Here is a 13162-nt window from a genome sequence, read left to right as displayed (position 1 = left end):
TTTATTTTCTTTGATTAGAAAATATATCAGAGATTGTAAACCCTAATTTTTTCAATCAATAAAATTGACTTTGTTCATCATTTTTTTCGTCTTTTTCGTAGACTCGAAATTTGTGTTCAACAACAGGATTTATCAGTTTCTTCAAGAGTGGGTCGTGCATCACCTGACAAAGTGGGTTATATATAACTTAGCTGCTTAGGGACTCTAAGACACACTTGTGTCTTACGACTGCCTGGTACTGTCCATTCAATCTTGTTTATTATACTTCAACCCAAGTTTGGCATTCAGTATAACTACGTATGGGTAGATCACTCGGAACACACATATTTTGTGGTATCCACGATTTATAGATTAAAATTGTCATGGAAGCTGAAATACTAACCCATTTTGTTTTAGGTTCACTTTTTTCATTCTCTCTTAAAATCCACAAGCTGCCAGTGGAAATACCTCACACATAGATCCATGTTACCCTTGATTATTTGGGTCAGGCACTGTTGACATCACTTCTTTTGCATTGGGTAGCCAAACAGTAGGATGGGTCATTTTTCACTCCTTTGATGGTTGCCTTGTAATGTCTCAGTCAGGCCATGTCATGCAGCGACTGAATGATTGGCTGAGTGACCTTCCCTTTTGGTAAGGTTTTGTTCTAGACTGGCAACAACGTGATCTATGCCTCGGGAGTTAGGATTTTCTTAGGAATATAATAGACGATATGAATTTAACAACCATCAAAAGACACTCCGGAGGAGGCAGGGAGGGAGAGAGTTAGGGAAGCCTTTCTTCTTAAAAATGTTTGTGCAGCCGTTCAGGAACCTATCTGTGTGACGACTTTTCGGTTAAAGGACACTCTTCTCTTTGACATTATGTCTGGTGCAATGCACTGAGTGCCATAGGCTTTCACAAAGGACCCATATTGCAATGAATTGTGAGTGCTGTATGTGGCCGGACAATTTTCGTCACAGAGATTCCCAAGTTGAAGCTTTTTTGCAAGCTATGTTTCACGGACTCGGGTACATGTATTGGGTGCAGGTTTTTTTTTCTTTAGTGTCTAATTCTTCTAATTCCCATATATAATGACACGCGGACAGACAATCTTTAGATTTTTTGTTATATTTTCTGCTCTAAAATGCTGTTTTGAAGGTACTCTAGGACATATTGTATCTAAGAGGGGTTTTGTAGATACTTATATCAGTTACATGGTAAACTGAAATAACTAAATATGCTTGTTGGGTAGATGTCCAACTGCACCTGTCCGAACATATGAATGTGTCGAGCATTCAATCTGGGTACTTGTGCATTTAGAAGGGTCCATGTAACATACTTGCAGGTATTTTGTTCCTTCTTGACACCTCTTTTCAGCTCCTCCTAGGGCCTTTGTTGAGGAGAGGTTTTGTAGTTTGGTAGTTAGCTCACAGCAGTGTTCTTTGCTCCCCTTCCCCTAGGAGCTAGGATAGAGTTCTCTCTTCCGTTCTTCTACATGTTGAAGCTAGTAACATGTTGACTGCAAACGGGTGGTTGGTAAGGACTGAGGACTAACCAAATCAAACCGAGTCTTATGTCTCAATCACTTGGGGTCGCCTACATGAATCATTTTCCTCGATTGAGCTCTGTCAAGGACCACTTGTTCACACAAACCTACTATGATCATGTCTTTGAGGACTATCCTCAGAAACAAAGTGAGGCTTCCTGTGGTAAGGACTGATTACTATCCCCGGAAACTAAGTGGGGCTACCTGTAGAGCACTTATCACTGCCCCAAATAAGCTCACAAAGCCTTTGATGCAACAACACTGTGTCAAGAATCCTTTGTCTTCCTATATTTCTTGAAGGCCTGTCATTTGTCCAATCACGGATATCATATCTTTCTCCTTCTTTATCCTTCCTCTTTGCACTTCTACCTGCACTGAATCATTCCTTCTCAGTGTCGCCGACATCTGTTTTCATGTTCTTGATGGACCCATCAGAAACATTTTTTCTCCCTCGTCTTCTGTAGTTGAAGTCATTAACTTTGCCTTTGATCTAACTGTTTAATGGGTTCAATCTCTTTCCCAGTTTTTAGTCTCTGTTTAGTTACTGATGTGATACTTCGTATGTATTTTTTGAGGGATTGTTGTTCAGAGATATTGTACCGTATCATTTGTTGTCATTCCTATGCATCAGGTTGTCATACAATAAGACTTCAGTGGACTGTGCTGGGGCATTATTCTATTCTATGATGAAATTGGCAATAGAAACTCCCCATAGTTCAATTAGTAAGTATTTCATACATTTTCATTTGTCTCACGTTCTATATATTTTATCAGCTAGATTATTGTCATCTGATGAACATTTTATCATAGAAAACAGTTTGCCCTATGAACAGCAAGACTTGAAGATTGTATGATTGCATCCATGAATGTAGGCCGTCTGCTTTCTAAGAAAGACCCCCCAGCACCCTCCACACACACACCACCCCAACAGCCCCCCCCCCCCCCCCCCCAAGTAAACCATCACTTATTAGCTTTAATATTATAAGTTAAAACTCCCTTTGTCCCAAATTGCTTGCCCCTTTTGGATACCGTGCATTTTGCATGCAAAAAATAACATGTTTATGAGAATTCTTTTTGAAAAAGATTTACACCATTTTTTCCTTCTCAATGAGATCTTTAAATTTGGTGTAACTTTTTGAAAAAGTCCTGCTTATACATTATTTTTCGCATGCAAAATGCACGGTTTTCCAAAAAGGGCAAGCAATTTGGGACAGAGGGAATTTTAACTCATGATATTAAAGCTAATAAGTGATGGTTTACTCCCTTGATGGGGGGCTGAAGTGTCTTGCTTAGAATGTAGCGCAGCTTTTTGTTTTCTTGTATAATTTCCCGCTATATAAAGGTGCTTGCCTGTAAAGTGTAAACTTTATTTGAAGTTTATGTAAGGTCAATTCCGAGTAGGTTTTGTTTCAACACCTTGATATGTTTTGCATGCTACAAGTAGTTAAGCTGGAAGTATATTCTTTTTCTATAGCCAGATGTTCTTAACTTTTGTTAATTGTACTATTTTAACCTGTTTTGCTGCTTATGTACCAGACAGCATATTGTCTTGTATTGGTTCCTCAATCCAAGTAGTTTGATGTCTTCATTTTTCATTCTACTTCCCTTTGTTTGAACAAATCATGTGCTCTTTCCGTATGGAATGTTAGCTCCTACCAACAATAGTTTCTTGCTCACCTTCTGTCTTAGACACTTCCTTTGTATGGGCACTTCACTTTTCATCAGCGCTATCTTTTCAAGTAGCTAAGCAACAGAGTTGACCCATAGGCTTCAATTTCATATGAAGATGGGGAGGTTCCACAATTTTGGCGTGCCAATAGTTAAGTATAGTGCAACACATTATATATCCACGGACTACTTGCCTTGTAATATTTTCTTATTTCATGAGATTCTATACCATTTTCTGCTGCGAGGGTAGTGGTTCTACTTCAATTGTGGCCTTGTGAGATTCTTGAGAGGCTGGGATCCGCCGCCCAGATTTTCTCTGTCACGTTACCAGTTCACTCATTTTTTCCTCTTGGTGTTCAACAAAGCTTGATTCTGTATCTGTTGTGTTTTCATTTGTTAAGAGACTTGGAAGTTGGATCTCTGCTTTGAACCATCCTTGCAGTACATTTCCTCTTTTCATTTTCCTCCTTTCTTCTAATTTTTTACTTGCTGTCACCTTCATCCAACTTCTACCTTTTCTGTGAATGATAGATTTACACTTTATCTTTTGCTGTTGTTTTGAGATTTCATAGTACCTCTCTTTTCTGTCTTTCTTATTTGTTGTTATCTAGCACTTACTTCGTGTTGTTTATGTGCTAATAGCGTAATGATACATTAGAAAGTTTGGTCTGATTTGCCCAACACTTTATTTTTTGATTGCTTATCATCCGCAAATTCTCCATATCCACTCTTGTTTCCTTGCCGCCAAATTTATTTGTAAAACTAGCAGGTGTTTCAAAACTGGTCTTGCTTTCAGAACCAGTGCATTACATGCGGGATGCTGCTTTAGATGGTCATTTTGGTAGAAGGAAGGGGATTTTCTTTTGTTTTTTTTTTTTTTTTGAGTAAATGTGTGCTTGTTTGTATAACACTATGATGCTATTTTGTGTCTTTATCTCACTACATGTGTGTATTATACTATTATTTATCTGATCCTTTGTTTGATGCTTGCCAATAGGTGAATTGTTTGCAAATGCTACAAGTGTAATTGGCACATGGAAAAGACTGCTAAAGTCTTACTTGCCCAGCCTAGATGAGGAGGTTTGTATATGTTGATCGCCTTGGCTCTTTTTGACTTTCGTAGTCATTTCCTTAATGCGTTTTTTTTTCAATTTATACACTATTTGTATGACTCGTGCTATTTTGTGTGTGATTTGGATGGAGAACGTCTTAGGATAAGTTGAAGACTTAGAATTTTTTGGACAGAGTTTGTTACTTCTGGAAGTTCTTTTTGAGCTCAAGTCTCATCTTATTTGAAGGGGAGTCCCCTGAATTTTTTTTCCTGTCTTGAGATTGGAGTTATGTAATATTTGTTTTCCTCTTCATTTTCTTGCTTTCTGGCGGCCGCACTTCTCATCTTCCATTGTATCTTTCTGTGGGAGTAATTTTTAGTTCTCTTTGTTGCTGTTCAAAAGCAAAAAGATAGTCCTAAATATTAGATTGCATTCTGTGACTTCATGTAGCGATTCACTTATTGGACAATTGCGATTCACTTATTGGACAATTGCAGATTGAAGTGATATATTGAAATTTGAAGAAATGTGCTTGGAATCTGCTTAAGAATTTTCTTCATTATTTGCAAAGGTATGCTTCTTTGTCACTCATCAGTGTAATCTTTCTGTGTTCTTAAGCATTTGGTTTGGTTAAGCATCAGCTTGTAAATTGTAACATGTTAATGCATCCTTCTATATATTTACATGGAAATGTACTTCAGCATTCTATTACCACTGTTTTCTTCTTCAAAAGCACGATATAGGTTTATCTGTTCGCGCACAAAGATTTAGGTTTACCCATTCCATTGTACATGAAACTGAATTGTCTCTTTCTATACCATACCCGAATATTGAGAAACACGGGTTATCGCGGTTTGGGTTGGTTTGTTACAGAATGGAGTGGGAAACCTAAATCTTTTCCTTGTTGCGAATTATGAAGTCAGTAAACGGTGTAATTAAGCTCCTGCCCCATGCCAGCCATGTTCCTCTCCTTTTCCGATTCTTTGGCATCAAAGAATTGTCACCTGAGATATCGACCACCATCTCCAGTTTCCAATGCCATGTATCCAGTGATAGTCAATACATGTGTTAGCTCTTCAGAGAGAGTGACACCTGACTGACTCCAGAAAACCCAAGCGAGTGTTAAGGAGGCTTTGATGGAGATTGTATGACGAAGATCTCATAATGCCATTCAAGATGAATTTACTAAACAAACAGGCCATTATGGTACAATAAAGGTCTGCCGCATCAGTAGTTGGAGTTGTTGGACACCTTTTGTGATGGATATATTATTTTGAGTAAATTAATTCTTCGTGTATGTGAGATGCATTCTTTTGAATTCCAGCGACATGATATTTCGTATCATGCATTTTCTTTTTGGGTTATAAAGCAAACAACCAGTAATCTATTTCATCTTTTCCTGCACTTATTGGACCATCATTACTCCACAGGTTTTGCACCATCTGTACGATATAGAAATTTTACAAGAAGAAGCTATTCTTAACTGGGCCGCTGAAAAAGAAGGGGCAGATGAATCTGATAAAGTTTTTCTTAAGCAGTCGGAAATATTCATCGAGGTAAGCCTTTCGATCTTTGTATTCCCTAAAATACTTTTCATTTTCACTACAGACTACAGCATCGTATTACTCCCATCCGAAATGTTGTGGGAGAATGGTTTTCTCTTTTCCTTCGACAGAAAGGTTCAAAAAGAAAAGTTCTCAATCGAGCTCTGCTCACCATATACGTGTACCTTATAAAAATTGTGCATGGATTTTTCATGCAGTGGCTTAATGAGGCATCTGAGGAAGAAGATTGACAAGATGCAAATGGGTATCTTACTAATAGATGAGTTTTTGTCCGAGGCATTGTCAATTCAGTCTGTCGTCTCTTATGGTGCTTATGTTTGGCCGCCGGTTTTGTCCATGTGTAGAAAGAAATAGTGACCCGAGGAAAAACAACTTAAAAGTTCTTGGAAATTAATCTGAGATCCATTTTTTGTGTATTCATCTCTCTCTCTCTCTTTCACATTGTTGTGAATTATGATATAATCCTGTGGAAAGACGCTAATGTTCAAAGATTGAATAGTAAATTGAGAATCTCAAAAGGAACTTTGCAAAGCATTTTTTGGATCTAGGGGTTCGCTTGAACTCCTCGTATAATGGTGAAGCCGCCCCGGTTGGCTTTGAATCTTTCTCAAATCAAGGAAGATGAAGCTGAAATGTTAGGAGGTGGAGGAGAGGGGGAAAGGAAGGGAAATTTCCAGCATGAACCCGTAAATCCCATATACTTGTGATCTCAGTCATGCAAAAATTTCCTTCCTTTCTTTAATCTGTCCTCTCTTTTTTTTTGTGGAATTTACGGGTTTTGTATTTTTTCATGGTTACAAAACAAAATGAAGGGCTATACAGCTGTAATTGTAATTAATTTCTAGCAACGACAAGGACATGCGTCTTCTTTTCTTTTTTTTCGACGAACAGGATATGCATCTTATACGATTCTTATTTTAGCAAATATTAGGAGTTCGAATTAGTCAAATTGCATGCAAGCTGGAAGTTGGCCCGGACATCCGGTTATATAAAAAAAAAAGATTCAACTTTAATGACAGAGGAGAGAGATTGAAGAAACCACTAAAAATGGAAATTAGAAGGCACAAAGCAATGCCAAAGGATAACCTTCTATGACTTCAAACCAAAGGGGGGAAGAAAGCAGTAATTTACAATACAATCTCATTAGCTGTACCCAAATTGTCTAATTTACACATGCCTCTAACCCATAGTCAATAGACTCCTAGACATCCTCCAGCTAAACTATGCCTAAGATCCAGTGTCATCATCAAAAAATAACATTCCCTGCGACAAACCACTTTCAATCGGGCAATGCGGTGTACATCAATTAATGTTGAATAATGTAGAGCAGAGCAGATCGATGAACAAAGATTTCAACGACAAAGGATCCGGCACCTAAACTAGGATACGAGGAGCAAAAATACTATACATCCCACAAGAATGACAAGCAACATCCCAACAACCGTCCTATGCAGGACCACTGGACGAACAGGAGCAAGCATCACTGGGAACCGGCACTTGTCGTCGGAAGGGTCCTCTTCCGTCACCGTAGCCAAGCCATTGAAATCGCAGTCCCACATGTTCTGGCCTTGCAACTGGTAGTACATGTTGAAAGCATAGGACGCGTTTCCTTGTTCACTCAAATGGCTGCAAGAAGAGCCGTAGCCCAGAGCGGTGCAATCGGACAAGCTGCAAGCGTAGTCGAGGCTTTTGGGCAGCTCTCCCAGATCCTTCACATGTGAGTTCAGAACACACCATCTCCTGTACATGTATTGCACTCCTTGCACCGGGACTAGCCCCTTGTTCTCGTCCAAACCCTTTAAATCTAAGTCATACTTTGGCTTCCCATCGTACTCAAATATGCCCCAATGCCTCTCGAAGTTGCCTGGTGAGTTAGTGTTTTTAGGCACATATATATGTGTGTGTGTGTTCAAATTACATAACAAAGAAAATTGTGAACTTGAAAACCATGAAAATCAGCAATTGAAGTGCGTTAAACCGCGAAAATTAACGGAAATTGTAGTCTTATAAAACCATAAGTCGTCTCCCGGAGTTCCAACGTTCAGGATACGATGCAAATGCCATGTGTGTCTCCACGGGCCGAGATTGGTAGCAACTTGTGTTAAGTCTTTTTTGAGTTGCTCAGAAAATCGTATGATATACTAAATATATGCACCTCCTATCCCCAATATTGTGTACCTTTTGAGAATTTTAACATTTTAAGGGGACAGGCATGAAATGCACGTCTCCTTTCAAAATGAGCATTGATTTCCACTACTACCCCTTGAATCTAACTTAAGAAGTTATTTTTAATTCTTTATAATGTGTAAATTTTGAAAATTTGCGCACTTTTGTGGTTGATTTTTCAAATAGGACTAATATTTTGGAAAATCTGAAGAAGGAATAGAGGACAAACATTATCCGACGGATAAAGTTGTAAGAAAAGGAAAAAGAATATAAAAAGTGCCAATAATTTCAACTTTCATACGTACTCTTAACTTTTCCAACTAATAGGAAACTCGTAGGATTCATATCCTTTTAACTTTCTTATCAATTCTCCAAAATTATAAAATTCCGCAAGAATCTTATTCTGATTTTTCCCTCCTTTATCATCATAATAATTACACTCAATTTTTGGAGATAACTTTTTTCCATAAATTCTTAAAACCTTATGGGAGCCTAGTAATATTTAGCCACCAAACCTCTACGTACTTTAAACTCTAAGCTAAAGGCTAGGGAACCCCTTTTATAAAATTAAGAATAAAGGCTGAATTTAGCTTAACTTATTTTTTTTTCAAAACACATTGACTATTATTGATGTTTATCAGTTTTTGTATAGCTTTCATCAAAAATTTTGAGATTAATCATTCGAGATGAGAGAATATTGAAAAAACTCGAGATAAACGACCCAAAAGACTGTGAAATGGTCTTTTTCTTAAAAAAAAATTGTTTTCAGGGGCTTTAGATTATAGTTCTTTTACTTTTTAGATTCCGTTCATCAAGACTAATGCTTAATCCAAGAAATTTGATACAACAAAAACTCGAAAAATACGACAAAACACACAGTGATAATAGCACCGAAATTTTTTGTCCAAACACACACCAAGTTTATAATAGAAACAAGAAAACAAAATATAATCCAAGATTAGCGGAACCAGTATAGTGGTCGTGTATGTTGATCCGGATTCCTGAGTTATAAAAATAAAAAAACAGTATAGGGGTGTGGGAAAGAAGAAATAGATACTACCTGGGGCAATGCTTTTGGCATTCTCATCAATCAAGCTGAACAAATAAACCTCAATCTCCCCTTTCCTGGCCGGAGTCCCATTCCAGCTCAAAACATGCCTAACCAGCCCCTGATTAAACCTCCTCGCGTTCTCCATATTCGCATTCACATCGCCGTCCGTCGGCCACCCCACTTCCCCCACCACGATCCTCATGTCCGGATACCCGGCCTTCCTCAACGCCCAAACCAACGTGTCGAAATTCGCATCAAACACGTTCGCATACCTGATCGATGTCAAAACAAGTGGCACAAAATTAAAGTTCATATAACGTTTGCATAAATTACAACCCGTAATATGTTGTCATGCATCACCTAAGTTATTACTACTAAAATAAAGTTTTCGTAAATTGAAACCCTTAAAGAGCCCATTTGTTAGCCGGTCTAGTTCGGGGATTAAATAATTAAGAAGGGCGAATAAGAGGATGATACGATAAAAGTGTAGATTATTATTTTATGCATGGTTTGGTTGGGAGTTGTACGTAGGACTAAGATCATGTCCAGTTCCCTTCAGTTTGGCCTCTTGTGATTCATTTTGGGTCCACAACAATTGATCGAAAACGTTCATTTTACGATGCTTCAATTGCGTACTACGAAAATCATGTTCATCGCCTAGTCTGAGTAAATTCGGGGAGTTCCATAAAATGAAAGTTTTCCGGTCTTTTTTGTGGGGGCCCAGCCTAATTATGGACCATGTTGGAGGTGCTACGAAGGGACTATTTAGTCCATGGGATTAAATAGTGCGGGTGTGTGTCTACCAAACACCGAATTAATTAGTTAGTCCGGACAAATAGTCTATCCAATCAAATCTATAGTTCAAATAGTTCAGCTTACAAACAGAAACAGGCGCTCAATATCATATTACCCGTTCTCCCCGTCTCGCAACCGCTTGTAACTGGAGTCGAAGAAGGCGAAGTCGAGGGGGAAGTTGGGGTTCTGGTAGAGGGATAGGAAGGGGTAGATGTTGACGGTGAATGGGGCGTCGATGGAGTGGAGGAAGTTGACGATTTCTAGGGTGATGGGTTTGGTGTCGGGGCGGAAGTCGCCGGAGGAGGGGACGGGGGAGGAGTCGGGGGAGAAGTAGACGTCGGCGTTCAAAGGGATGGTGGTTTTCACGGTGGAGGAGAGGTGAGAGTGGTTTAGGGCTTGGTGGATGTTTTTTAGGGCGGGGAGGGTGTAGGGGAGGTAAGTGTTGTTGTATGTTTTCAGGAAGGGTTCGTTGCCCACGGCCACGTACCTGCAAAACAAAGTGATGAGAGAGAGAGAGAGAGAGAGAGATTCAAAACATAATCATATCTGTTTTTTGTTTTTTTTAAATCAAATTATCATCTCAGTTCTATTATGTTAATTATCTATTTAAGTGGGCTGCATTTTCAGAATTTAAATTATTTGAATTAAATATGTTTTGAACATATAATTGTAAAAAACTGTAGGGTATGCCAAAGGTTAAAGGGATGTGATATTATTAATCTCATTACTAATAATCTAATGAGTATTCGTTTACTATTAGTCTAGTCAAATAAGCCAATTCAATGTGTAAAAATAGCTAAACACTTAAATTTGAAAATTTTAAATTCGAACACATTTTCATAGTTAACCACTGGAGACTTGTAATGGGTTAATAAGGCTTATTTCAAATTATATAACCATATAAAACTTGGATAGATATTGTAAAACTTGTGAAGTTTCAAGTCGATCTTATATGTAGTTAATTGCTCGAATAGTCTCGCACACCCGTTGTGGTTTGGGTGCTTGGTGCAGGCCCCATTGGGCCCTCTGTCGTGGTGTCACTCTTTAGTGGTGAGGCTCTTGGGCCTGCGTCAGCTGGGCTGGCTCCCACATCGGGAGTTTGGGTATTGTGTGTGTGTGTGTGTGTGTTTAAGGGGTCCATTATGCCTTTTCCTAGTCAGCAATTGCCTAGATAAGTTGGTATTTGGAATTACCTTATTGCCCTCCTTCAAAACTGGCCGGGTTCAAACAGCTGCCTTGCCTGGTTTGGCTTTACTGAAGGAAAGTATTTTATTTAGCCTTTTTTCCATCTCCATTTCATCAAAACGGTATTGATTGGTACCATTTGTAGGTCTACAGTACAAATAGTATCCATCCCAATATTAATTTGACCCTCTCTATATAAAGGGTTTTTTTTCTTTCAACAAGTCGTTGGCCGGTACTGTTGATGAACGAAATACTTGACATAAAGGTTTCCTTCTTCCGTCTTTTCTCTTCTAAAATATAAATTGAGGTTGTGATTGATCAATTAACTAAGTAAGGGCGGGACCAAAATGGAGATAAAAACCGAGTCTGAAATGAGAAGAAATAACAATTTTATTCATCTGTGGGTATTTTCAGTTTTCATTCAACCTCAGAGGGCTTTCAGACCTAAATTTGTTTTTATTTTCAATAAAATGATCAGTACTAAGAAAAAAGAAAAATCCACTGGATATTGGAAAAGGCAAGCTGCTCAAACCACAGATAATGGGTTATATATGCTTTTGATAAAAGCGGCTGCCCTACTATAGGTAGCTAGCCAAAACTGGATAAAACTATAGTCAAAACTAGTATAAGCATATGTGTCAGAAATGGAATGAGAATTAGTACATAAAGTTGGAAAAATATATACATCAGCCACTTATCAAAACTTATTAGTACGTACATGAACAGCACATATCAAAGAAAGTGATGATCAAAATTACATAAGCAAGGAAGGAAGGAAGAAGATAGACAATTGTATGAAAGTAACCAAAACTCCACCCAAAGTCATCTAGGACAAGAATGGATTAAAGGAACAAGAAAAAACATGGATTAGGGTAAAACAATCATCAACCCATAAGCTCTGGCTTTAATTAGGCTCCCTGCAGGTAGGCGGTGAATTGCCGATAAAAAAAAGTAGGTGGTGGGATTGGGCTCATAAGATTAGTTGAGGTGCGCATAAATTGGCTTGAACAAATAAGTTGTAAATAAAAATTAGATATAGATTTGGGATAAAATAAAAACTTATTTTTACTCAATAGTTACTTGATATTGACACCACCAGAGTAGCAATAACTAGTGACATTGGCTTCAACCCAAGCAACAGCAAAACCAGGGTCCTCACTCATCTTCTGCAACATGTAATTAGGCACTGCCACCATCACTTCAATCTCACTCCCAATCAATGCCTGCATAATCCTCCCATCTGCCTCGAACAATTTCACCTTGTCAAACCCATTTGCCTTCATCATCTCCACCACCTTCTTCGGCGGCAGCTGGTTGGTTGCCATGGTTCCCCAGTTCACTCCCACTCCATACCCACTCCCTACTAATTCTGTCAAGAAAATGACCCAAAAGATCAGTAGAAATTGATCATAACTGCAGTAGTACTGGGATTTTGAGTCCACCATTTCTTTTCCTTTATTGGGTATTTCAATGGGGGTGACTTTGAATCTTTCTTGATTCAATCTTTGTTGAATGAATCAATAAGGATTGGTTTGAGACAGTTGGGAGGTGGAAGAAAAGGAAGGAAAGGGGAATTTTCATGTTGTTTGTAGTGGGTATATATACACAAAGAAGAATGAAATCTCTCTCTCTCTCTCTCTCTCTCTCTCTCTCTCTCTCTCTCTCTCTCTCTCTCTCTCTCTGAATTTTGATGCTTGGCTTTTGAGAAAGGGGAAGAAAGCTAAGGAGGGAGGTGAAAAAATATGGAAAGGGATTGGACAGGGGATAGTGGGGAAATTAGAATGGAAGATACCTTTCTTAATGCAGCAGTTATTCAGTTATGTACTACTCCCATAAACATGTAATTTTGTGCCACAAAATTGTAAGTCTGCCCTTATATCTACAAGTACTTGACTATAAGTCTATATATATATATATATATGGTAATTCCTAAATGCTATCCACTTTTTTTAGCCTATTTGGACTGAATGTAACTTGCAATGTACTCATCAGTAGTGTGTGTTAGTGGAAAGTTAGTGTGTTAATAGCTAAAGGAGCTTCGACGTCTCGCTATAGACTCGAACTCCAGACCTCCTCCTTGAAAGTTGAGAGGTACAATCAGATGGGCTAGAGGCCACATCTGACTTTTCACAACATTACACAAGTAGTCTCA

The 13162-nt window shown here is 38.5% G+C and overlaps 1 protein-coding gene and 1 long non-coding RNA gene across 2 annotated transcripts; one reads left to right on the top strand and one right to left on the bottom strand.

The window, feature by feature from the left end:
- Nucleotides 1-728: 728 nt before the first annotated feature.
- Nucleotides 729-6347, top strand: LOC131336382 (uncharacterized). Its single transcript, XR_009202817.1, has 5 exons — nucleotides 729-2251; nucleotides 4194-4276; nucleotides 4746-4819; nucleotides 5679-5804; nucleotides 6011-6347. It is a non-coding gene; the product is annotated as an uncharacterized LOC131336382 (long non-coding RNA).
- A 514-nt stretch (nucleotides 6348-6861) lies between these two features.
- On the bottom strand, nucleotides 6862-12662 carry LOC131335255 (glucan endo-1,3-beta-glucosidase 8-like). The gene is made up of 4 exons (XM_058370564.1): nucleotides 12091-12662; nucleotides 9941-10312; nucleotides 9040-9302; nucleotides 6862-7677 (listed from the first exon to the last, which is right to left on the bottom strand). The coding sequence occupies exons 1-4, from the start codon at nucleotides 12453-12455 to the stop codon at nucleotides 7193-7195; spliced, it is 1485 nt and encodes a 494-aa protein (XP_058226547.1). The 5' UTR covers nucleotides 12456-12662; the 3' UTR covers nucleotides 6862-7192.
- Between the last annotated feature and the right edge of the window lie 500 nt (nucleotides 12663-13162).

Source organism: Rhododendron vialii, chromosome 1a, assembly GCF_030253575.1.
Source record: "Rhododendron vialii isolate Sample 1 chromosome 1a, ASM3025357v1".
NCBI classification, from domain to species: domain Eukaryota; kingdom Viridiplantae; phylum Streptophyta; class Magnoliopsida; order Ericales; family Ericaceae; genus Rhododendron; species Rhododendron vialii.
The sequence above is the reverse complement of the archived record's forward strand: the minus strand, read 5'-3'. Positions and strand labels throughout refer to the sequence as shown.